Here is a 26,239-nt window from a genome sequence, read left to right as displayed (position 1 = left end):
GTATTATTTCCTCTGCCTTCGTCTTTCATTCTAGTGTTTTTCATCCTTTCAACTTATGACCCTTCAGTTTGAAATTAAATTTGGGCCGTAAGTTGACTCCCTGAATCTTTTCTTCACAAGCTTTCTTTGTGTTTTCTAGAAGAAAAAAAGATTAACTCAGGGTTTCCAAAATAAAAGCAAAGATTGTGATTAAAACTGAATTAGAATCTTTATTCTGCATTATTTGCCAATAGTAAAATAAATAGCTCAGTCTTAAAGAAGCTTTAAAGTAAGTCCTGGAGCCTTTGAGAACCCTTGGATTTTAATTAAAGAAACACAGAATACCATCACTTTCTGTTTGTCAGAGGAGAAAATATGTATTTTTAAATTTTCAAAGCTTAGCGTGGCGCACATGGAGGACATCTGTTGGTGTTCAGAGTTTGGGGAACGCAAATGGATTCAGATGTTTAGGCCCTTTGTCTTGACTGGTCTCGGCTCACCTCGCCAGCTGAGCGTGGCACAACCCAAACACAGTTTTTGAAAACAGAGCAGCTAGAGTTACTTCTGAAGCGCTCTCTTGGGGACTGATAAAGTCAGTCTCTATTTACGTAATGAAATCAGGAGCAAGGGGTCTGCCTCGCACTCCGTGGATGGGATTCCACTGGTGTTGTCTTTCAGGGAAAGGACTGGATCTAATAAGCCCTTACTCTGACTTTCTCTGGGGCCGCAGCCCACTTTAATGGATTGTTTTGAACTATTTTCCTTTAGGTCGTGTGAGAGCTTCTCTTTAAGCAGTCGGTTTTAGTAAAATCAGTATGTTTATTGTGGGAAACAACACTGATATCAACTTTGCCTGACACAAGACTTAAATGTCTAGTTAATCTCTTTTTTGTTCCCTGCTTATGGTATTCTCTGTGGGGAGGTGGGTGTATGTATGTTGAAATAATTTTGTCGTTTTGGTGTACTCACATCTTAATTTGACTTGAACTTCTAAAACAACTTGCAGGTTTACCTCGTTTCAAATACTCATGAAAACCTTCCTGTTTTACAAAATATTTATAAAGTATTCTTGAGAGTGAAATCTCATAAAGATCTTTGGTTCAGGACCAGAGTTCAAAGGAAAGTCCGTTTGGTTTTGATTTGAAAACTGTAAAAACAAAATACCCTCAAAATGGCAGGGTGTGAATTGGTAACTTCAGTTTTATTGCAATCTGCCAAGCCCATCACCAGATGTTTCTAATTAAGAGCCAAGAATGCTAACTTGGGTGAATATCATATGAAAGCATTTCTTTACTTTTCTCAGATTTTTTTTTTGAGAAAAAAAATAACAGTCTCAAATACTTTAATTAAAGAAATAACTTCTAATTTGTGATGTTTAAACTTATACAAAGAAAAATGTAATATTCAAAGGGAATTCTTCTCAGCCCAGCAAACGCACGTAGTCCAGAATACATAGGGTTCACATGTTTCTTCATATTTATCATGGCCAAAAAAGGAAAAAAAAAATGACTTAAAAGATGTGAAAGCCCTTTAAAGATTAAAATAATGTATTTCTGGATTTACTGTAATCAAAGAATGGATGGTTAGTCGTTTCAGTGGTTTTTTTTTTTTTTCAGGATTTTTCTAGGGTGTTTTCCTTTATAATGTAAATAGTAAATCTTTTATTTCTGATCAGTTGTACCTTCAGCTGTAAGAAGCACTTTGATGGAAATCTAGTAAGACAGGAGATTTAAGAAGATAAGAGGAACCACAGTGCATTTTAAAAACCTTGGGTTCCATAATATTTCTCCAGATAATACCGATTATAGATGAATCATTTCGTGAATTACTTCAAATATATCATTCTGTATTAAGAGGAAAAATACTTAACTGGTAATAAATTTGAATTTATGGAAATTGGCATTTGTTCAGGGAGAAGATAGAGTTACTCTTTAGAACTAATCTGACATTAACATTTTGAATATCAAGCTGAAGTGTCATTGAAGCCCCCCCAAACTGTGAAGCCGCGGGGCCACATGAAGCCTCCCGAAGCTGTGTAGATGCTGGACCACATACTAGCTGTAAAGATGACACTGTCATTTGCCTTTTCATCTCCTGTTTGATTTGAAGTTTTGATGGCGTGATTTGGGAGCTCAGAAGGGAGACAGCTGTGGGGTCTTGCACCAGCACTTGCTGTTGGTGCCTGTTTTTCCCAAACACAATGCTGCTCAGCCTTGGCAGTGCATTGCAGAGGGACCTTTACTGCTGACACAGAAGAAGATGATTCTTTGACCTTTGAGTTCCATAAGCAGCTTGGGTTGGGTCCTCTTGTTCTTGTCACCTCCCCAGCACTTTGTGCAGTCGTCTGAATTCTCCTGTGGCTGTGGAAACTACCAGGGCACCATTACCCCCTTCTGGACCCTGACTGATGGTGAGCACCTCCCAAGGCCATTTCATGCACTGATCCTAGATGCCAGGCACAGTCCCAGTGCATGTCTAACTAAGCAGTGATTTCTTAGGATTTTTTCAAATTTATTATGCAAATACTTTAAATAATAGTATTTTTTGATTTAGATATGGTGTGAGAAAGGGAATCAGAAGTTTAGAATTCATCACACAATAGAAATAACATCTGTTTTCATTCCTCCCTTTTTACAGGATGTAATTCCTATGATACAAAGAATTATTAGGAGGACTGGGTTCTTAACAAACACAGGGAGAAATCATCATTGTTAAGGATTACCAGCCAAGGTGGTACTGCTCAGCTCTGCCAACAGAAGAGGACATTTCTCAAGTTGTTTTTTTTAGTGAAATGTAACCTGAATGGCTGTGCTCCTTTTGAGAACATATGCCAGTGGGGGAAAAAAAATGTTTTCAGCTTTGTGGGGGGAAAAGAGAATTAAATGGACACAAGTAGCTCATTTCTAATCATCTTGAGTATGAAAATCCCTTTTTAATTTCAGCAACTCTTGTAGACCCTCTCATAATAATGTACTTGCAGTTTTAGCATTTGGTGATAATTCCCAAGGGTTGAGAACTGCTCACACAATAGCAATAGGGAGCTGTACCACTGATACCAGTGTGGCAACTGCAGATGGATGGATTGGTGCAAGGCAGGAGATACACAGTAACATTGCTGTGTTTGGGGAGAGGAGGGAGAAAGGGCGCAGGTGGAGGGCAGTGCCAGCTCCCTGCCCATTCACCCAGTTATTTACTAAGCAGGTTTTGGAACACGTTAGTAAGCAAACTCCTACCTGCATTTTAACAAGAGTCTCATATAGATGTAAATGAACAGGGAACTAAAAGACACTCAAAGTTGATAAGCTCTGTGGAAGAAAAATAGGGAGGATCGGTGGTTTCCCTGAGAATGTGACTGAGCAAAACTTAAGTAGATGACAGTGTTAGGGGATACCTCTGAGACCAGAAGAGAGCAGCCTGGAGAAGCCCTGAGGTGGGAACTGGCATGGCTTATTCCAGGAGATGCAGGAAGCCAGTGTGGGGGCCAAGGTGGCATGGCAGAGAAGGGGGAAGTCATAGGAAACTAGGCCAGAAAGGTGATGTGGGCGTGTGTCACCTGGGGTCTTGTAGGCTGTGTCCTGTCTTTATTCTTTACTTAGACTCAAATAGGAAGCATGGCAATTTGAGGAGATACTCCATTTTGAAATAGATTGCTAATAGATCAAGGGCCCTTAGAATGGGGAGTGACTTGGGGATGAGTGTGGGGTTGCTTTTGGGGAATGATGAATGTGTTATGTAATTATGTAGTGATGATGGTGGCACAGCCTTGAAATATAATGAAAGACTGAAATGTGTACTTTAAAAAGTGACTTTTACGGTATTGGAAATACATCATAAAAATCATTGCAAAAAAAATTGACTGCCAGGGTTTGCTAGAACCATTTTTTATTTTTTCTCCACATCATTAATATAATTTTGCTCTTGAAAAATTCATATTTTTAACTAGATACGTTGTAACTGGGAAAAATCTCTAAGTGTTGTTTGCTTTGTTTTCATTAGAAGTAAAAGATGTTCATTAAAGTATCTTTGCTGAAATTATTACTGATTTTGAAATCAAATCTTTCCATGTACATACATCCTCTACAAACTCTTTAGATACTTGTATTTATTGTTATTCTATAAGATGTGATAGATGTTTTTAGTGTCTGGCTATCAAAATGAATGTAGTTTTTAGACTGAATTCAGACTATTGTGTTTTGCTAAAGTAAGATATTTTCCACATAATTTATTTTGTGATTTTTTTTATAGAGTAGAAAATTAAATCAATATGGTAATGCTTTTCAAATTATGGTCTGAAGCATGCAAGTGAGAAGAATGTCTTTGTTCATTCCATTGACCAAAACCAAAATTGTACCATCTCCTTTTCCGGGATACACAGTCTTTTCTAATAGAAACAGAGCAGGAAATTTGTTCAGCTAGGGCTTTGGGCTTTTTTCTTTCAATGTTTTAGATTTAACTTTGGCATTTCCTAGACTTTTATTCTGTGCAACTTAGCAAAATTGATTGAGATATTATGTAACCATATTTAAATTTTTTCTTAGTGGGGAGATGTAGTGTAAGTACAAATAGTGTAAGTGATTTTCATTAGAGAGGAAGCCATTGGGTCCTATAGCCATACTTTGAGTAGAACATTGACTCTTCTTTGGCAACTCATAATATAGAGGCACTTTGTCAGTTTGTTTTCTTTATTTTTGTTCTGTTTTCCAGTTCCAAACAGTTTATAAACAGTTGTAGATGTTATGGCAGATTGGTGAAGTTATAAATCACAGGATTTGCTCCAGTTAGTTCCCTTTGAGGGCTTTGAATTGTGCGGCTGTTTCTTACCGATTTTTTAAAATACTAATGAAAATTAGGCGTTCTGACTTCTATTTTCAGGACTTTTTAAAACTAACTCTTAACTTTGCAGGCAACATATCTTGAATTAGGCTGCCCTTAATGGTACCTGCCCGAGGTGCCCTTCTCAGTAAGGCCCACTTTGTTCTTGCTGGGGGGTGGGCGGTGGGGAGGCAGGCTCCGAGGATGTCTAGAACTGATCTTCTAAGTTGTACATCACATTGAAAGAACTCCCTACGCAGTTGGAAGTAAGCCCTGTTGGACCAGTCATGTTTTCAGAATTTTGAGTACTTCAGAAGTCTGTGGTAACTTAGATTTTTATTTACAAAAAGCTACCACTGTAGGAAAGAATCTTTTACCTCGCTGTTCCAATCTGAATGAATGTTCTTAGAGGTTGATTAAATATTTTTCTTTCTTACCAAAGGAAAGTATGTTCAAATCCACAGGTAATTACATTCTTCCTACAGACATTCCTCATCTGCCTGCAGCACACAGAGCAGGGCAGCTTTCAGACCCCTGCACTTTCTACTTGTGCCTTTAACTCCTCAGTCAGCTTGATTTAGAAAGCATACATTTTAAAGTAGTTCAGTTTATGAATTTCTGCATCTTTAATGGCTTGGGAGAATAGTTGAAGCACTGAAATGAGCTTGTACTTTGGCAGAAAATAATGTTTTAGCCTAACGAAAAATTTGAAATCACTTGAGCAGAAGTCAGAATGATTTATGATTATCATTTATGATTATCATTTATGATCTTTTAGTGAGATAAGCCAGTGTCTTGCTCATTGTGTGAGCTAACATTGCCTTCAGAGGACATGAGCTTTGAATTGTGGCACGCGCCATACTCTGCACATTCCTGTTTATGCTTCCTCTTGGCACAGCCCTGTCCCTTCATTGGACTGAGAATTTTCCAGAGGCAGGCATTGATCCATCTTTTTCTGACCAGCACCTAGTGCCTGTCAATAGTGAGGATTCATTGAGTACTCATTGCTATTATTTATTGTCAGTACTATTGACAGTAAATCCTGTGACTGTTGTTGAATCCACATATCTGCATGGAGTATGTTTACAGGGAAACTTGGTCTGTTTCAACCAGCAGGACTCCCAAGTTTAGGCCTGCCTGACCGCCACCACCTCTAATATTTGCCATGTTAGCATGCCAGTTAGCATTTACTCCCACCTTGAGTTAGAAAATGGTATCATTTGTACAATTTGGGGGTTTCTTCGTTTTTTTTTTTAACTTAAGATGATACACTTTTTTTTTTTCACTAGATGTTCTTGGTATTCTATTTTGTATACTGTCATTCTAATATCAAGAATGCCATTCCAGCCAGGGCAGTGGCACATGTCTATAATCCCAGAGGTTCAGAAGGCTGAGGCAGGAGGATTGCAAGTTCAAAGCCAACCTTAGCAACTTAGGAAGGCCCCAAGCAACTTAGTGAGATCCTGTTTCTAAATAAAATATTTAAAAGGGCTGGGGATGTGACTCAGTGGTTAAACACCCCTGGGTTCAATTCCCGGTTTAAAAAAAAAAAAAAAGAAGCCATTCCATTTTTATTTCTGTTTCTTTACTCATGTGGGCCAAATATGAAAGCCTATAATAATTAAGCAAAAAGAGCCAGCATATTCTGCAAAGGAAGAGTGATGAGAGGCAATCAGATGTATCCAGAGATTAAAATATAAGACAGAGCTTTACTATATAAAACTGTGTGGCACTGGCACATGACTAGATTGAAGTCCAGAAAAGACTTCACAACATACAAAATTTTAGCAAGTTCTCAAAGAGGCATTTTAAGTGAGGGAAGGAAATGAAGATTGTTCAAAAAACGATGGTGAGGGTACTGAGGAAACATCTGAAAGAAATTAGGTTGGATCTTTTTCCTATAGCCTATACCAAAATAAATTCCAGATGGAGCATAAATATAATGTAAAATTTTGAAACCATAAAAATACTAGAAAAATTATTTTCTAGTATATTTTTAAAAATCTCTAAACAAGTGTAGCCTTTTTAATTATTGTGCAAAAACCCAGAAGCCATTTTTTAAAAATGATAAAATTGACTACATGTCAAATTTCCACGTGGCAAAGAGTATGACACATAGTATAAAAAGACATATAAACTAGGGAATATGTAAAATGAATTTTATAAAGTAAGGGTTAATTTCTTTACTATGTAAAGATTGTTTTTCAATTAATTAAAAAAGATCAGCAATCTAACAGCACAATGGGCCAATTTTATGGAACCGGGAATGGCAAATTCTTTGCATTTAGGGAAAGAATGTAATGCAAATTAAAACCAGTGAAATGCCATTGTTCAGACTGGCAGAGATTAAAAGTTTTGGAAGTGTACAGTCTTGGTAAGGATGTGGGGGAAATCGGCACCTGGATATATAACATTGCTGGTGGTGATGTAAAATGGCACACCTTGTATGTAAAATCATTTGTCATTGATAAAAGTAAAATTCTTTAACCAAATTACCAATTCAGAGAATTTATCTGAGATACACTCATGAATATTTATACTTTATCAAATGGCTTCTGTTTTAAACCTGCAATAGCTATGTTCTAGGTAGTCCAAATTCTTGCCAAACCTTCATTATTCCATCTTTTAAATTTTTAGTCACTTTAGTAAGAGCCGCAGTCGTAACTTGTCACAGTTTTGATTTGTACATCTTTCATGTGCTGGTTAGGCATTTGTATATCTTTGACAAAGTTTATAAGTAATTTAAAAAGTTGATTGGTTGAAATTCTTAGTTCTGGGTATGACTCTGTTGTCTACTGTTTGTTTTGAATTTTCTCCCTTCTTTGACTTGACTCTTTTCTTTATAACTTCTTTGAATATCATGCAATTTTTATGAAGTCTAACTCATCAGTTTTTTTTTTCTTTTTCCCCGTCTTCTGAAAAAATCTTTGTATATTGCATGGTCAAAAAAATTTACTCCTTTCTTTTACCTAGAAGTTTGATGTCTTTAGCCTTTTAGCATTTTTTTTTCCCCATTAGACTTTTCAAATGATCTGAATCAGAAAAGAAGAAAGATTTAGAACTCCTGTTGTCTATATTTTCAGATTTAATCTTATGGAGAGCTTCACCTCATACTGTCCCTTCCCCCCAGTAAAATTGTTTCTGAATCAATGGAGAGTGGAGTTGCTTTCAGTAAGAAAGGTGTTTTAGTCAGCTTTTTCGCTGCTGTGACTAAAGATCTGACCAACACAGCTGTAGGGGAGGAAAAGTTTATTTGAGGGCTCTCGGTTTCAGAGGTCTTAATCCAGAGAAGGCTGGCTCCATTTCTCGGAGCTTGATGTGAGGCTAAACATCATGGTGGGAGAGGGTGGCAGAGGAAAGCAGCTCACCAGGGTGATCAAGAAGCAGAAAGAGAGACTCTAGCTCCAGATACAAAATGTTACCCCATAGCCATGCCCCCAATTAACCACTTCCTCCAGCTACACCCCACCTGCCTCTAGTTACCACTCACTTAATCCCATAAGGGATTAATTCACTGATTGGGTTAAGACTCTCACAACTCAGTCATTCCCCCCTGAACCTTCTTGCATTTTCTCACCCATGAGATTTTGGGGGACGCCTCATATCCAAACCATAACAAAAGGGAATGGAATTGATTGTTTTTGATAAGATGGAGAGGCAGTGGAGTGTCTGGCTTTATTATACTTTTTCATTATGCATTTATTTTTAAGTAATCTTGTTGTGAGTTCTAAGAGTATACCAGGTGAGTAGATCACCTGGAACTGACCCTTTCAGGTGGCTCTTAACTGCTGTTGGGTGGGAAGGCATCAACAAGGCGGTGAGCACCCCAGGAAAGCGAAGACTGGAGTCTCAGTTTCTGGTCTTCATCCTGCACCTGCTCCTGTTGAAATGTAGTAGTAAAGCCTACTCTGTCAGCCAGCAAGCCTTCCATTTCTTCTAGAAGAAATTAGTCCAAAGCACACTTGAGGCTCCAGAATCTGGTCCTAGCCTCACTTTCCATTGCCGTAGCAACCTGCTCTTTTCTGTTCCTTGGTTGTCTGTGGCTTGGCAGATCTCCATGTTATTATTCTCATTCCTTTTAAGTCTCCAACAAAATTCCGTCGTCCTGGAGCCCTCTCCCCGCCTCTGTTTCGCCTTCTGCTGTGGATAGCCTCCGGCTGGCTTAGCCTCTGACTGCCCTAAGTGGTGGTGGGGTGTGGTGCTCGCCTCTGGGCTGACTCAGCTCGCTGCTGGAGATGTGAAGCCCTTCAGCCTGTCAGGCTTTGCGGAGGCGATTTTCACAATCTTTACTGCTGTGGGAGCACTTTTAGTGGTTCCAAAGGATCATTTTTTAAAAAATGAAAATAGAATAGAATGTAACATGGATAAGCATTGGGTGTGAAATCATTTTATTCTAGTTTTATACTTGAATATATGTTTAAGAAGTAATGTAAAATGTATTTCTTTCCATAAGTTATAGCAAAATAGTTTGAAAAACACTACTCTAGATTTTAATCACTATATGAATTTTGAATTTTAATAGAGAAGAGACATTTGAAATTTTATTTAAGCTCAAAGAACATAAAATGTTGATATTTCTGAAATTTTTCAATGAATGCTTTCACATAATTTGCTTATCATATTACCCATTAGTGAATGATTATTTTTCCCCAAACATGTATTGTATAGTTTTGTTTTTAGATTTAGGGTACATAATTGAGTTACAAATATGCAAATTATTTTTCTAAAATAAAATTTTTGAAGAAAGTTCATGGAATTATCATAGATGTTTCCCTGAAATGTCTATTGTTTTAAAAATTTCTTACTATATATGTATTAGTTTAGATTATTTATAGAAGTATGTTGATAAGTATTTTTAATACATTGTAACAGCATGAATATTATTATTATCAGCTGAGTCTACAAATTAAAAAATGTGTGGTTAAGGACAGTGAAGTTCCTTCCATTTTGGAAAATGTCTATACAGTCCTCTAGTGTTCACTGCCTCACAAAAGACAGCTCAGGGAGCCCAGAGTCACAGGTGTGTGCTCGAGATGCGGAAGTGCATGTTCTCAAGGGGTCGCGGCATCTATAGTGCAGCTGCTTCTGGTTGCTTTTTTCCCCTCCTGTGATACTGGGGATGGGACCCAGGGCCTTGCACATGCTAGGCAAGTGCTCTACCCTGAGACCCTCGGTTGATTGTGACTTTGCCATTCAGACCTCTCCTGCTGCTCTGGGGTGGCTGTTAGTAATGCCTGTGCTATTTTTCTTCCCTTCCCTGCAGGGTCAGTACAGGCCTTCTGATTTGTTGTGTCCTGAGACATATGTTTGGATTCCCATCGAGCAGTGCCTGCCTTCCCTGGAAAACTCCAAGTACTGCCGTTTCAACCAGGACCCTGAAGCAGGTACACTGCGGCTGACCGTAGCTGGGGGTTGTTGACTTTTTCACATTCCATGTGTGTGGCTGTGGCTCTATCCAGAGATTAGGAGGCTTTACATACTGAAGAGTGTACATGAGTACATGTGCACACATGTGTAAGATGGGGCAGACATCTCACAGTTCCACAAAAATTCAGAAAGCTAACGGGATTCTTGCCACTGACAGCCCTCGATTTCCACTGGATGAGTTTTTGCACGCTGTGAGGGTCGACATCGTTATCCATTTCTCTTGCAGCCACCACAGTACATGAAAGCTTACCATTAGATTGATTACGTGGACCGTATAGAGAAGATGTTGACTGATTAGCCTGATGGAACTGTAGAATGGTATCACTGTAGCAAACAAGCTGTGGGGCTTTGTGACAATACTTTCTTGACTTCTTGTCTCCTTTCCTGTCCCCTCTTTTCCTGCCTAGTGCAGCCCCAGCCATGTGTGCTTCCCGTGGTTCCCCTGGGATGTCAGTCTGTACTAGATGTGCAGACACGAAAAGGGCGGCCCTGGAGTTAGACTGGCTAGGTTCAGATCCTGTCTTTACCACCACCTGGTGTACGGCATGAAACTTCCCTGAATGCCGGGGTGTGGCTTTGTGGCAGAGCTTTTGCCTGGCACCTGTGAGGCCCTGAGTTCCCTCCCTAGCACCATGAAAACAAAATATCTCCCTGGCCTCAGATTCCTGACCCTTAATATTAATGTCTAGGACCTACCTTTGAGCTATCATGAGGGTTAAATTAAGAGCAGCATGTGAGAGTCACTCCCACCAGTGTTGTTTCAGAGGCAGTCACACAAGTTAGAATACTGCACCCCATGTGTACCCAGGCTTCTGTCTGCATTTACTCTCATTTGCTGTGTACCTTCTTTCTGGGAAAATGTGTGATTCTGCTTACTTCCTCCTAGTCTTGAGTCTGCTATCGGTTTTAAATGGGCTCTTTCTGATGCTCAGGGCACTCAAGTGTGACTCTGCTAAGCAGTATGAGTTGGTACTCTTGGAATGGATTGCCCTCCATCGACAGCATGTCCTCCCCACATTGCTGATGTGCCATGTGTGCTTCATTGAGCTCTGGGTCCTAATAAATCCACCACAGAGTTGCCTGACATACTTCTTAAGAACACATTTTTTTTTTTGTCCCAGCCACCCATGATCTTAAAAGGAAGGAAAAAAATGCAAAGCCTGGCCAAGGGGAAGAAGCAAATGGACAGAATCAAAGGGAATATAAAAGGGGCAAGGAAAGAAATGCAGTGATTTCTTTCAGCTCTAAAGTGTGCATTTTTTTTTCCCAAAAGTTGGTATTTTTCGTACCAAAAAAAAAAAAAAAAGCTCCTGGAAAAGCTGTTATGAAAGCCAGAGTAGCACTCATAATCCATGGTGTGATACCTTACAATCTGGATCTGGTGAGGAGTGGCCTGGGGCCCTGCTGACTATGTGCCAGGCATCGGGGTTGACTCCAGGCTTTCCAGATATTTATATTTTATAGTTTAACCAGGTTTTTATTAAGTTCCTATGCCTTAAATTATTAAGCAGAATAGGATGGTTTATTCTAAGTAAACATACACCTCGTTGATCACACAGATCTATAGCTCATAAGCATTCAGTTTCCAATCATTTTTGGAGTCGGAGTCAGAGCCAGAGGCGATAGTGTTATAGAGAAGAGCATATATGAACCCACTTTTCTCCCACCCCCCCACAAACCACAGAAGCCCCCCACAGCTTTTCTCCAGGTCAGGTTGGAGCTAGATCCTCCATGGGGAAAATGCTGACCATCTTGGTGAATTACTGCATAGGCATATGTGAAGTTTGCAAATTCCTTGCAACTGAACAGCATCCTGATCTTAAATTTGTTTCTAACTCCCAGATTTAGGACACAGTTTTACCCGCTTTTCTTTTTAATCTGTTTTAAAGGTTGCTTTTATTATATAATACTTGGAGATTTAAAAGATCACAAGTTCTCCATGTTTTATGAAGTTGAGAGTATGACTGAATAACTTCCATGCACTGGGTGGGTGTGCAAGTAAACATTTACTCAACAGATTTTTAAATTATATTCCAAAATAAGTGTTAATGAGCACTTCACGGCAGAGAACTAAAGTCTCAAATTGCTCTTTGTCATGAACACATGATGCCCTGGTGAGAGCCCAATACATAGCATGTTCTTTTGCTGTGACCTAGTAAGTTACATTACTCATGGCAGTCATTGTTTTAGAATTTATTTACAAAACACAGTAAATATCTTAGAGAAAAGTGCTTCGAAGAAAATAAGGATCCTTTCCATATGTTGAGACTTTGAAACTTTCAACAGAGAAACTGTACAGTTTTATCAGTATTAAATGTCACAGCCCAGACACTTTTTGAAAGCAGACTCATGTCCTGTGGTTTTAGGAAATTAAAATGCAGCTACATGCTGGAGTGTATGGCGCCTGCTGTGAAACATGGTCATCGGAGGCTTAAATGGCAGCCTGTGAGGAGCTCTCCTCTTCTCTGGGCCAGTTTCACTGTTTCCAAACTCTGACGCAGACAACAAGAGCTCCGCAAGGTGCTGTTGCTGGTCGGCATGGTACTTTTTTCACTATGTCTTATATCTCCTAGCTGTTCTCTAGTTCAGTTCTCTGCAAAAGGCACAGCTAATGAGCGGTGGCCTCTGTAAGACAAACTGAGGCCTCAAGGTGCTTCAGGGGCCGGTTTTAAAAGAGTCCCACTCTCTCCCTCTCCTGGGCTGGGGTCAGCCTCTAGATTCCCTGGCTCCCGCCCGTGCCCCCTCCACTCGGCACCACCTTCCTCTCTGGAAAGTTTGGGTTCTGTGGTTATTTACTCAGCCAAGTCTGTGTGACAGTACAAAATCCTTTTGTATTTATTGCTTTGTGATACAATGAGGGGATGTTGACAAACTAAAGTAACTTTAAAAAATTCTAAAGAAATCCATCTTTTCATAAATAGGTGTGTTGTTTTCAGTTCAGGACTTTTACCTATTCCAAAGAAAGGAGTTCAAAAGTTTCTCAAATGACTTTTTTTTAAAAAAGTATTTTTATTTATATTTTTTAGTTATAAATAGACACAATACCTTTATTTTATTTATTTATTTTTGTATGGTGCTGAGGATCGAACCCAGTGCCTTACACATGCTGGGCAAGTGCTTTACCACTGAGCTACAACCGCAGCCCCTCAAATGACTTTTAAGTGTTTGATTTTTTTAAATTGATAGTTGATTATGACTAGATTTTAAAATTTCTACATCACAGTTATATCTTCCTTTTTTGCTTGAATTATATTTTGAAAAATATTTACTGAGATCCCTAATAGGAATGTATAAAACTACTTGAGAGAAAGGTAAAATGAACCACAGTCTCTTGATACAGCAGTAATCACTATTAATTTTTTATACTCTCCAGTCCTTTTGTCCTGTGTATACATGTGTATTTAGAAAAAAAAAAAAACAAAAAACAAAATTCATGCTGCATACTTTTGTTGTTTTTACTTAATACCTGGAGTTACTTCACTTTTGATAAGATAAAAACATTTTTGGTGAGGTAAAAACTACTTGGCTGTTAATTTGTTCTTTCACAAACAAAAGCACCTTGATATAGCAGTTTCATGGAGAAGCACCATTGGAAGGGCAGCCTGTATGCACTGGAGTTGGTTTTAGAGCCTGATTTGACACGTGATGTATGTCAGTGTACCATTTGTCACTGGAATCAAAATCTTGGTTCCAGATATGAAAAAAAAAAAAAAATTACCAAGCCTTTCCTGTTTCCCAAACACCATCCTAGTTTGCCTGAAGTTACTCACTTTGTCCTCAGAACATTTGTCATTGACACCCCCCACCCCAGTATTTGTTGCACAATTACTGCTAAAATTTGTTTTTATCACAGGATAAAAGGTAATTTTTATGCAACTATTACCCTATGATTTTTATAAGTATAGTACTTAGTGTTCATTTCAGTAGGACTAAATAGAATAACTTTTACTTCTCTTTCTACTACAGGAGTATATACATTTTACCACAGATTAGTCTAGATTTTGTTCTCTTCTATACATACTTTGAAATGTTTGCAAGATATTTTCTAATTTGTCTTAAATATAACTGGAGTCATATATATTATTAGTAAAGTCATATATATATTATTAATAAAGCTTTCAAAATTTAATTATAAAAATAACAGTGTATAATTTAATTATAAAAATAACAGTGCATAATTTTGACTGAGTACCTTATGCATTTTCCCAGAATAGATATGTCTAAGATACCTTACCTCTCTCCCCAGCAGTTGCTGAAAATTTAAACCCGTATAAAGAAGTTTTTTCCTAGTTTGATCCCTGGAAGCTCTGAGGCTATAATCTGTGTTATTTTCTGTTGTTTCAAAGGGGGCCTCTCCTTTCTTTCTCTGCTCCATTCCTCCTTGGAATAGAGCATTGTTCCCTGGTGTTCTTTTCTGTACTTCTGCACTTTTTCTAGCATCTGTCCACATAAAAAGCCCATTCCACTCTGCCCTTGACAGTGTGGAAGAACCATACTCCAAAAGCAATGGGGCCTTGTGTGCTTCCTGTTGCTCCAAGCCTGCCTCACTTCCTGAATGCTGTATTGATGGTCCCTCTGAACAGTAGACCAGGCCAGTATTGTGTGGATCACTGGAAAACAATGCCTAGTAAGAAAGCAGGTTTACTAAAACTCCTCAGGGTCCCTAAAAAATGTGCTTCAGTGATGATTAATGACCAAGTGGGCAAAATCTTTCCTTATAATTTTAGATGCAGAAGTCAACTGTTATTCTTTTTATATTTCAGTGGGTGAAATTATTTTCAAATTTACATTCACAGTTGAACTGCTCAAAATTGCAAAATGAATACTGTTGTTTGCTGCATACTTTTAACACATATTCTTTGTTGTCTATAAAGATGGACGTGATTGGAAGTAGCTACATAACATAAAAGAAAAAGGCATCCAAAAGAAAGAAAGAAAGAAAATATCCTAGAAATTTGGTGAATCTTGAGAGTGTGTGTTGATATGAAAAGTGAACAATATTATAGTATCCTGTTTTTTTTTCAGTTTACTCCCCTCTCTTTTTTACTCCCCTCTTCGTATCTTTTTAAAATTCTTTATTTCCTTTTCAAAGATATACTAACTTGCCCAAAATTTAGTACATAGTCAGCTTTCCATATCCATGAATTCACCCAACTATGAGTCAGAAATACTCAGGAAAGAAAATTGTGCTGAACATACAGAGACCCTTTCTTGTCATTATTCCCTAAACATTATAGTTTAACAACTATTTACTTAGCCTCTACATTGTACCAGGTGTTTTAAATAATCTGGATATGATTTAAAGTGTACAAGAAGTTGAACATAGGTGATGTGCAAATACTGTGCCATTTTATATAAGGGACTTAAGGGAGTTTGGTCTCCATGGGGTCTTAGAACCAACACCCTGCCAAGAGAGATCCGTGCTAATGTGACTCCCAATATTAAAACTAGACACTAGATTTCTCTAGTTCACACTGTCTTTTAGTGAGGACACTAAGGAATAACAACAGAAATCTTTCCTACAATATTTGTACCAATGACTTAGTGTCATAACATTTTACTATTTGTATTTTTTATTTAAAAATGTGAAAATGAAGTCATATTAAGGTAAACTTCAACAGCTGTCAGTGACTATTTTTAAGAGTGTTCTAACACCAGTCTTGCAGAGAATTTTAAAAATATGCTATTTTAAAAATTTTTACCAGCCAGCCTTTGCTCAGTAAGCCGTGCATGAGCAGCAGGCCAGCAACTGAAGCTTGTTAGAGCCTGGGCAGTGATAGGCTGAAATGTTTCTTGAAATGCAGACTTAAAATTTCCATTGAGCTACTAACAAAATATTTCTCCGATCCCTTTCTCTTTCCTTGTGGAATAGATTTTTAAAAATTCAAAAGAGCAATTCCTTTTACAGTCACCCAGTTTGTAATTGTACTTAAGTAATCCTGCAATAAATAATAAAAATCCTTTCAGTATCATTCAGATAGCTCAAAAATACTGTGATGCTTTGAACATGTCTATAAATGTTGGTTCCTACCTGGTTCTACTGTGTGGCACCTTATAGTGCTGCTTTGTTTGTTTGAGAAACTCACATGTTTTATATGGTGAGTGAGTTGTCCAGAAATGCTGGCTGAAGAATAGAGCCCCCAGCCATCCACTGTCTAAATGCTGGCTGAACTATGATAGTTTATTGAATTTAAGACATCTTCTTCTTTAGTCCAGTATTTTACCTGCCCCTAAGAAAGAGGGCTGCCAATTAGACTATGACCTGTCAGTTGTAAGATGCAGGCGGGTTTCTGGAGATGCCAAGGTGTGTAAACAAGAGTGCCTTAGTCTTTCCTGTGATGCCTGCAGGACTCTGGAGTGCTGGGGGCACTTTGCACATTAGGGAGCTTTATGACGTCTGGATTCTGAGCTTCAAATGTTATAGGTGGAGTGTACATTGAAGTATCTGAGCCTTAGGATGTTTGTTTCAGATACTTTTACATAAAAATAAGATTACTATTATTGATAATGATAACAAAGTGCTTACAAATAGTTTCATCTAGATTTTTTTAAACTTTTTGAGAAGGTCTATAAACTACTTCACAAGGATATTATTTGTTAATGGAAGTAAAAATTTTTCTAGTACCCAGAAAATATTAAAATTTTGTAAATATTAATAATCCCCATTTATCCTATTTTAAAAAATATGAAGTGTTTTTTTTTAATGTGTTTGATTTTATGAGACATCGACAAAAGTAGAGAATTTAAAATTTTTCTGAGCTTATAAATTCTGCCATCTCTGATAACTGGAGTAATTAAACATTAAATAAAGAAGGAGGCAAAAGACAGTACCCCAGGATATCATGAATCTTTTCATCAGTCCAAAATAATGTGCAGCTATTTGAACATTTTCCTACCTTGTAACTTATAAATGTTCTCAGTGTAACTGTGGCTTTATAGTAACAAGACATGAAAGGTTAGGTTGAGACAAATTCTGAAAGGCCTTGGTGCTTGATGGAATCTGCATTGCTAGATGTTCACCACAGTGTCTCCTGGGGTAGAAGAGTTGACCCAGATACAGACCAGCAACCCACAGGGTTCTTGACTCATTCACACACAACTTCAGTATAGGAGTGGAATCTCCACTGTTTTCTGCAAGGTATTTTAAAACTGTTTTGATTATCTTCTGTGGATGTTAAGATTTAGTCTGTTTTCAGAAAAATAAATAAGCTTTAACATGAAGGTATGAGAAAATCTGTTTATTTTATGAATATTCTTTTATGTGACGCTAGCAAAATGTTTTTAATGTAAATATAACAACAGGGGTAAAATTCCTGTTCTTATAAGAAATATATTTTCCAAGCCTAAATTAGATTAATTTATGTTTCTGTGGACCATTCACTGATTATGAAATGAAATCTGAGGGTTGGCTGGGGTAGAGCTCAGTTGGTAGAGTGCTTGCCTCACATGCACAAGGCCCTGGGTTCAACCCCCAGCACCACCAAAAGAAAAAAAAAAAAAAAGCTGTCTGAAAATAGAAAGGAAGGGTTTGTTGACAGTAGGGAAATAATTTATTCACTTTACTAACCCCTATAAAAATCAAAATCAAAATAAAATTCTGAATACTTTTAGTGTTAGAGAGCCTGTCTTAACCTAGTTCCTTTATAAAAGCAAATCCTCAAATGTTGGTTTGCATTCAGGTAATTTATTGGGGAAATAGTCCCAAGGAAAAGGAGGAGGAAATAGCTGGAGAGAAACAGGAAAGGACAACAGCAGGATGTGTCACTGTGCGGCCACCACTCTAAGAACTAGAGCTCAAACCTTCTGAGACCCCTTGTGGTGCACACCTCAGAACAGGCTGCATGAGGGACCCGGGAAGAGTGCTTGTCTGCTGGTGTCTGCTTTTCACTGTCTGGTGGTTGTCCACTGGGTGTTAACACCTCTGCACCTTCATTGTGCCAGTGCACAAATGCAGAGCAGGCTCCTGCATGTGTACAGCTGCTGCCTCAGAGCGGCAGGAAGCCAGAGAGGCTGCCCTTGCCTGTCCTCCACAGACCTGCACAGCAGCATTGGGTGTGAGTCAGAGGTGAGGCCAAGGGAGGAGCGGCAATGCCCAAGAGGCATCTAAGACCTAAAAAGTGCAGACTGGTTTAGCAAGTGCCTGAGGCCAGTGGATAAAGACTGAAAACCTGAGGGAAGTATTGGACTCCTAAGAAAAACGCTGGCATTGAGAGAGAAGCCAGCCAAGAGTTAGAAACAGGCATTCGAAGAGTTCATGAGAGCATTTGCTCAATGCATGCTTGTTTCTCTCAGTATTACATTTTATAATGGGAGATGCCAGCTCTCAGGGAACCTAGTGGAGGAGACAGAATTATTAAGCAAATATAGTAAGTGGAATAAGAATCAGTCTCGTGTGGGAAAGGCAAGGACAGCTGGAGTAGGAGGGCCGAGGCCATCTAAATTGCAGCTACCGACAGTAGGTTGGCGGAGCCGAGTTTAGGGGGATCGTGTCTATTGAGGGTTCGTCAGGGCTGTTGACAGGGTGATTGCTTCAGCTGGTGGAACCCGGGTGGTTGGGGGTCCCATTGCCATGTCAGCTTCTGATTGGCCATTTAGGGTCTCCTCAGCCAGGTGGAAAGTCCCTGCTCATTGCCACTGAGGAAGGGGAGGGGGAAGGGAAGGCCCCCTCTGACTCAACAGTATCATGTCAAAATAAATAAACAGAAGAAGCAATCCCCATGGGAGGGTCCTCAGTCCAGTTTGGGTGGGGTGCAGATCAGGGAAAGCTGCTTGGATGAAGTGGCCTAGGTTAAAATAGCAACAGAAGGGACTGCCAGTGCTGCAGGCAGCGGGCAGAGCAGGTGAGAAGGCCGGGTGGCCCACAGCCTCCTGGGAGAGGAAGGGGAGGGGCAGTGGGACAATGGAGGGCTTTGCAGATCACGGTAAGGATTGTAAGTAAGGGAAGGCTGTGGAAAAGGTGTAAAGCACTGGAAGACATCAAGTTTGTCATTCCTCTTCCACTTTGTGGAGAATAAATGGCAATTTGTTAAAACCAGAGGTAGGGAGACCATTTAAGGGAGGGGTGCGTATGGTATAAAGTAAGCCAAAAATGTTGGTAGTCTGGACTGGGGCAGTGACGATGGGAGGTGGCAGGGACAGGGTGGATGCAAGAGATACTTGGCAGGGAAATCCACAGGGCTGGTGGTTAATCAGGGACAGTGACAGGGCAGGGAGAGTTATCAAGGCAGTTGCGTAGGATCTGACCCCAACTCAGTGACTGTGCTGTCTTTTCTAAAGTGAGCAACAGGGGAGGAGGGCAGGTTTGGCAGAGTAGAGAAGAAGAGCAAGTCCATTGTGGACATCACAGTGGGTGAGACCCCCCAGAAGGTGTGGAGGCAGCTGGACACGTTGGTCTGAAACTCCAGTGAAAGAGCCAGGAAGGAGACACAGATCTTGGGGGGCTTTGGCACTTGAGTAGGAGCCTTAAGAGTGAATAGGAGCAGAGCAAGACCTGGGGAAGCCCAGCGGGGAAGGTTGAGTGGATGAAGAAGAGCCAAATTAGGGGCCAGGGAGGTAAAAAGAGCTGAGTGTGGGGTCAAGAAAGCCACAGGAAGCATTTCAAGAATCAAGGACAGATTGTGCAGAGAAGCAGCTGTTGAATGTCTCGGCAAAGACCTATTTTAGTTTTGGTGGAAGTGGAGTAGTAGCCAAAAATGGAGTGGAATCGAAGAAAGGGACCATCATGAAATTGGGTTTTGGAGGCACTGGCTGGAAAGGTTGACTGCTGGAGGAAGCAGGAGAAAGGTCTGAGCATTTTCGGAAGCTGACGTGGGTCAGGGGAAGGAAAGGTTAAAATTAAAGAGAAGGGGAGATCAGTTCCTTGGGGTCTAGACCAAGAGCGCAGATGGGAAGATGGCCTCAAATAAGAACGGTTCTTCCCATCGGGGAGGATGAGGGAAAGTGAAGTGCAAGGGGAGAGGGAGTACTGGTGTGGTAGCCGAGAACTTTCTCACCCGATGCCTTTTCTCTTCCATTGATGTCGGTGCTGGTGAAGAGGGACATCTGGGGTAGAAGATGTGAGCAGGTTTGTGGAAGTAGCTTGGAAAGGGCTGGAGGTAGAGCTGATTGCCAGGCCTTGCTAGTAAGTCAGTGAAAGGAAAGCGAGGAACCGGGAGATGGGCGAGCGAGAAATGAAAGACAGAGACCAGGCAGAGATACACATGAGAGTTTATGTGTCAGAGCTGACAAATAAAGGCATATCTCTCCATAGACGGAGAGAGGCAAAACAGGCCTGGGGTTCAGGACTTTCATGGGGCAGGCCCAGGGATTAGAGCCTGGCAGGTCCTAATGTGAGTGGTAGGAGGGAGTTGTGAGCCTTTCTCAGACACTCCCTTGGGTGGGAAAGCGAAATTTTCTTAAAATGGCAGCTGTCACTTAAGATGGCCATCCAGATGCTAAGCCAAAGGTGGTAGAGTGGGTCAAAAGTCCTGCTTCTTCCACAGCCTGAAGGAACAAATAGCTCTAATGCTTCCAGTCCCAAATGAACTGTAGTCCCAAATGAAGTGTAGAATAAAGCACCTCCTTTGTGTCCGTATATTATAGAGAATAAATACTAGAATTTTGGGGGTGGGTTCAGTACTGGGGACTGAACAGGGCCTCATGCTTGCTAGACCTCATTCCACCACTGAGTCTTATCCCCAGCTCCAGATTTTATTTGTTTAGAAAAAGAAAATTTTGGATTGATAGGGCTATCTAACCACAACCTCGGAAAGAAATACATTTTTAGCTCTCTACCTACTACACAGTATTTGTACCTGTGCATCTGTGCAAGTATTATGTATATATATATGCATAGATATAAAGTTGAAACCAGTTTCATAATATTTACCTCATTAAATATGATGTACCCTGTTTTCTTTTCTGTTCTTGGTTCACTAAATTGACTTTACAATACACCTGAAGATCTCAACCTGCAGTTTGAAAGACACTGGTTTTTCACCACCAGTGAAACTCCACATCATGTACAAGCAAAAGAATGGGACCCCAATTGGAATATGTTATACTCTCTGTATGTATAATATGTCAAAATACACTCCACTGTCATATATATCTAAAAAGAACAAATATTTTAAAAAGGAAAAAAAAGACACTGACTTATCAGCTTTTAAAGACATAACTTTTCAAATTTGTGGGGTAAAAGTAGTACTAAGTGTTAATTGTGGAATTTTGGCACTCATGTGAATGGCTTTTATTTTCAGGAAAGATTCCAAGGTTTCCTTTAGTTTTAGAAATTAGTATTCAGTTCATTAAAATGACAATCAGTTTAAGTAACAACTCTCCTTTCTTTTTAAAGGTTTGAATGACAATTATCTTACTTTCAGTATAGAAGTCTTTCAAATTTTAGCATTTATTTTTAAGAGACTTTTGAATAACATTTGATTGCATTTATAAGATGCTAATTGAATTTTAAAAAACATTTAAAATTTATTTTATAAAAACATTCAGTGTCCCTCATGATTCAGTTGTCTAACAAAGTATTATAAATTTAGGGACACAATATACCTAAATTTTTACTTTGTTTGAAATCGTATTCTAAACCAATTATTTAATTATACGTTTCCTATTGGTGTCACATTATTGCTTACATAGAAAATCTTAGTAGTTGTGGAACTAATGATGAGGAGATTTTAGAAAGATTGCAGGGCATTACGTTAACATGTGATAATCAGTTGTACTTTTTCATACTAGCAGTAAACAATTAGAAACTATATTTTTTAAATTTACTTACAATAGCATAAAGAACATATAGTACTTCAGAAGACTTCTATCAATAATCACAGGAGACTACTACCCTGGAAACCACAAAGCGATGGTTTCCGAGAGCTAGATGGAGAGATATACCTCTTTGTGGTCTGAAGACTCAGTGTTGTTAGGACAGATGAAGTCGTGACAGTGACCTGCTGGTGTTCTTTTTTTTTTTTTTTTTTTTTTTAAAGAGAGAGTGAGAGAGGAGAGAGAGAGAATTTTTTTAATATTTATTTTTTAGTTCTCGGCGGACACAACATCTTTGTTGGTATGTGGTACTGAGGATCGAACCCGGGCCGCACGCATGCCAGGCGAGCGCGCTACCGCTGAGCCACATCTCCAGCCCCCTGCTGGTGTTCTAATAGACGCAGTTCTGTCAAATATTACAAAACAGGAACATAAAAACCTGCTCAGATTCTGTGACACCATTATCAGTGCCATATATTTATTCTTTTAAATTCTTTCCATCTTAATTCTGAGTTTTCATGGGAGAAAAGGCACACTGAAGCCTCTCACGGTGCCTCCCCCGCGATTGCATCTCCATGGGTGGTGGGCACGGTCATTACCCAGTGCTCTCCTGCCTAATTATTGCATTTACAGAATGCTAGGGAAGTTTACATCCCTGAAGCCCAAGGGGTTCTGTCTTGACTGGCATGTGCATGTCTTTAGCTTTCCAGATGTGTCATCATTCCCATCTCACTCTAAAGAGCATCGAACTTGATGGAATCCTGCATTGTCATATTCTCAGAATCACTAAAAATTTAGGGATATTAGAATTCTATCATTTGAACTTTGGCCACCTCTCATGGTGTTTCCTGACTATTCATTCACAACTTCCAAAATTATTCTCTTCATCATAACATTAATACCTAAACTTAACCATTACTATAAAATAATGGTTAATGTACCTGGAACATTCTGAGTAACTAATTTTGATATATAAACTAGCAACCTAAAGACAAGTTTTTCTAATTCTTCACTCACCAGCTTTGTGACTTCTGATAGACAAATTCTCAGCCCCAGTTTCATCATCTGTGAACTGGAAAACTTGGACTACTATCTAAAGTTAATGTCCTGTTATATTTTGTGACCTCTGAATTGTTAAGACTTTTTGTGAGACTCTGTGTAAACACAGATGTTTGACCCTACAGCGCCCAGCTGAATATGTACCAAATTGTAATATTTTCCCTTCTACTGAAGCTAACTTCCCTGATCCCTTTCACCCACCTTCTCCTTCTCATCGCTGTGATCAGAAGGCCCAAGCTGCAGATTTAAGTAATGTCATGTCGTGCAGGATAGTATTTTTCAAACTTCTGGCCATAAAGCCCCAGTAACAAATGCACTTTACAGTGTGATTCAGAACCCAGTATATAAAATAAATGCTGTCAAACAGTGCTAACCCTTCGCATGTGATGCATTCCGACACTTTGTAATCTGTTCTAGTTTTTATTTTTAAAGAAATGCTGGTCACAGTCTATTATATAAATTCTATAATCTCTACCACCACAGTTTGAAAATACCAGTCTAGGAGAATAGCAAAGGTGGGGACTCGCTCCGGCTCTGGCTCTGGCTCTGCTTTACCAGACCGAGTACTGGCAGCAGGGATTACTATGATTAGTATTCATTAGTCCAGGCATTTTTGCTAAATGTGTGTTCTGTGGCATCTTGGTTCATCCTTCTCACAGACCCTGTGGTAGTATTTGTGAGGGAGACAGCTGATAGGAAACAGAAGGGGGTTGAGATGGGTGGACTGTTAGAGTTCTCCTGTCTCTGGAAGGACCAAGTGACAGAGCCTGTCTTCATGTGATGCCTACCTCCACCTGGACCTGAAAGCCAAGGTCAGACCAAGGAAGGGACTGAGTCCCACGTTGCTGTCTCTAGTGGCTGTGGATTAGCTACTGCCCTAGATGGCTGTGGACGGCTCTAGATTGGCATTGTGAGTTTGCATTGATGAAGTTCAAGAGTTTGAAATAATGAGTGTGCTCATCAAAAACCAAAGTTTTGGCAGTAGGTAAGGAAAAAGTGGTAAAGTTGGAACCCTCTAGGTTGAAGAGTAAGACTACTTTGCTTTTCCGGGTTTGTGGCTAGCAGGTCTTGTTTTTTCTTTTTCTTTTTTTTTTTTTTTTTTTTTTGAGACAGAGTCTTGCTAAATTTCTTAGGTCTTTGCTAAGTTGCTGAGACTGGCTTTGACCTTGTGATCCTCAGAAGTCTCTGGGATTACAGATGTGTGTCACCATGCCCAGATGGATCACAAATTTGGGGGCCAGCCTTAACTTAGACCATCACCAACCTAGTAAGACCTTGTTTCAAAATAAAACCTGGGAATATATCTCAGTGGTAAATGTTCCTGGGTTCAATCCCCAGTCCAAAAAATAAAATCAAAATGGGTCAGACGTTAACATTTTGTACATTTTACTTGGGACTAATTTTGTAATCATACTAATCAAATACATCTAAAGATCATATCTAGATCTATGTTTAACTGTCCAAAACTAAACAAAATTCTGTTAGATAGTATTACTATTGGGTATCATCAGTGTTTTAGCAAACTTACACAGTAGTTTTAAGATAACTCCTTGCTTTTGCCTTCTTTGCAAGGCACCTTCTTTTGTATGCCAAGTGTCTAGGTTTATCTGTGTGGGCCTTGGAGAAAGGGGTGACCTGATAGACTTACACTTGGCAAACTCGGAGCCAAAGTATCATGCCCATTTACATTATTATGTAGTCACAGATGCATTTTGGAAATATTTTACTCTAAATAAACATTATTCAAATGCATTAGGGAAATTTTAAATAAATTTTTTTTTCCTCTTTTTGGCTCACTGCATTGTACACTGAATTGATCGTCTCTTTGATGTGACAGCAGCAGGAGCTGAGGTGTCAAGGCTTGAATTCTAACTTCACATTTAGAGCCAAGGGTTCTCAGTAAAGAAGATTTCTGTCTCTTCGCAAGAGTGAGTTCTAAAGTGTGGCAACTGCCTCAGAGTGTCCTGGAAGTCGACCTCGGAGCTCTGAACAGTACTGATGCCATTGGAGCTTTCTCAATGGTATTTTTCTCACCTGCCATCTCTGTTGGCCTTATAAATTCAAAGCAAATTATTCCTTATATGCCAACTTTGATCTTCATTTTAAATTAATGCCACTTCATTCCTCAAGCCTCTGAATTAAAAAAAAAAAAAATTTCAGGTTAATGACATTGCTTAATTTTCTGACCTTGACCTATGCAGGCTTTGAAGTTAGAGAGTATTAGGAGGGTGGGGATTAGATGTGTGATAAACTAAAGGTTGTATGCGATCCCATGACTATAAATTGAACTGTATTTTAATGTCCTGTTGTTAAATCCATTATTATAAATCCTTTGTGAAAACAAAAGTTCTTTTGCTGTGTAGCTTCATTTTTAAAATGAGGTTTTGAACATGTTTTTCTTAAAACACCAAATCGCATTCAAGAATGCATGAAAAAGTAGTAGCCATTTAGTTCATTTGTATTTTTTGAATGTGCCAGTGGTGCTGGAGTTTGCTTTTGGAGCATAGTCCTGACTTTGTATTGCAAACTAGAGCCATTTCTTTTCTAACTACACATGGTGAAAGCCATTTTGGAAACAAATAGTGCTATTTCAGGGAGGGAGGAGAGCTGAAGAAAGCTGTGCTTTGTAGCACTGTGTTGCTTGTTTTTAAATCACAATCCTTAATTTATTTTGTTTTTCAAAATTCACTGGAGGTATAATTAGAGATCTTTTAAAAAATGTTTAACAGAATCATATTTGGATTAAAAGAACTGAATAGCACTGCCTTCAGCTTCTATAGATTTGTGTCACATAACTTCTATAGCAGTTTTAAGACCCAAAAGAAGTGCCTGGGTGCAGAATCTTTTAAGATGTATTTTAAACTCTGACAAGCTGGAATTTACTCCAGAAAGCCTTGGCTCCAAGGGACCTGTGAGTGAGTCAGGAGCTGAGTACTGTGAAGACAGGTTCTTCTCTACTACTGTCTTTGTCCAGTGGTCCTCCATATCGATGACACATTTTGTCTTGACCAACTCAGTTTCTGGTGATCTTGCTCATTGAATGACAAGGGAGGGGATCAATATTCTTCTGATAATTCCCCCTGAACCTTTTAGTTTGAAAAGATTTTGCTTCAAAGTAGGCATGGAAAATGTAGTGTATTGAAATGAAAATGAAAACCAGAGCCTTAGCTCATTTGGGGAGATTTGAATTGGCAGGTAACAGATTCTGCCT

At 39.2% G+C, this 26,239-nt stretch overlaps 1 protein-coding gene across 10 annotated transcripts in view; it reads left to right on the top strand.

The window, feature by feature from the left end:
• Window positions 1-26,239, top strand: part of Ate1 (arginyltransferase 1) — a 142,808-nt gene that overhangs the window by 100,105 nt on the left and 16,464 nt on the right. For all 10 annotated transcript variants that reach the window (XM_026384172.2, XM_077799164.1, XM_026384177.2 and 7 more), the window contains one exon: window positions 10,055-10,175. In XM_026384172.2, coding sequence (XP_026239957.2) covers window positions 10,055-10,175 — 121 coding nt within the window. The remainder of the gene's footprint in view (window positions 1-10,054; window positions 10,176-26,239) is intronic.

This window comes from Urocitellus parryii, chromosome 5 (genome assembly GCF_045843805.1).
Source record: "Urocitellus parryii isolate mUroPar1 chromosome 5, mUroPar1.hap1, whole genome shotgun sequence".
In the NCBI taxonomy this organism is placed as follows: Eukaryota; Metazoa; Chordata; class Mammalia; order Rodentia; family Sciuridae; genus Urocitellus; species Urocitellus parryii.
The sequence above is the reverse complement of the archived record's forward strand: the minus strand, read 5'-3'. Positions and strand labels throughout refer to the sequence as shown.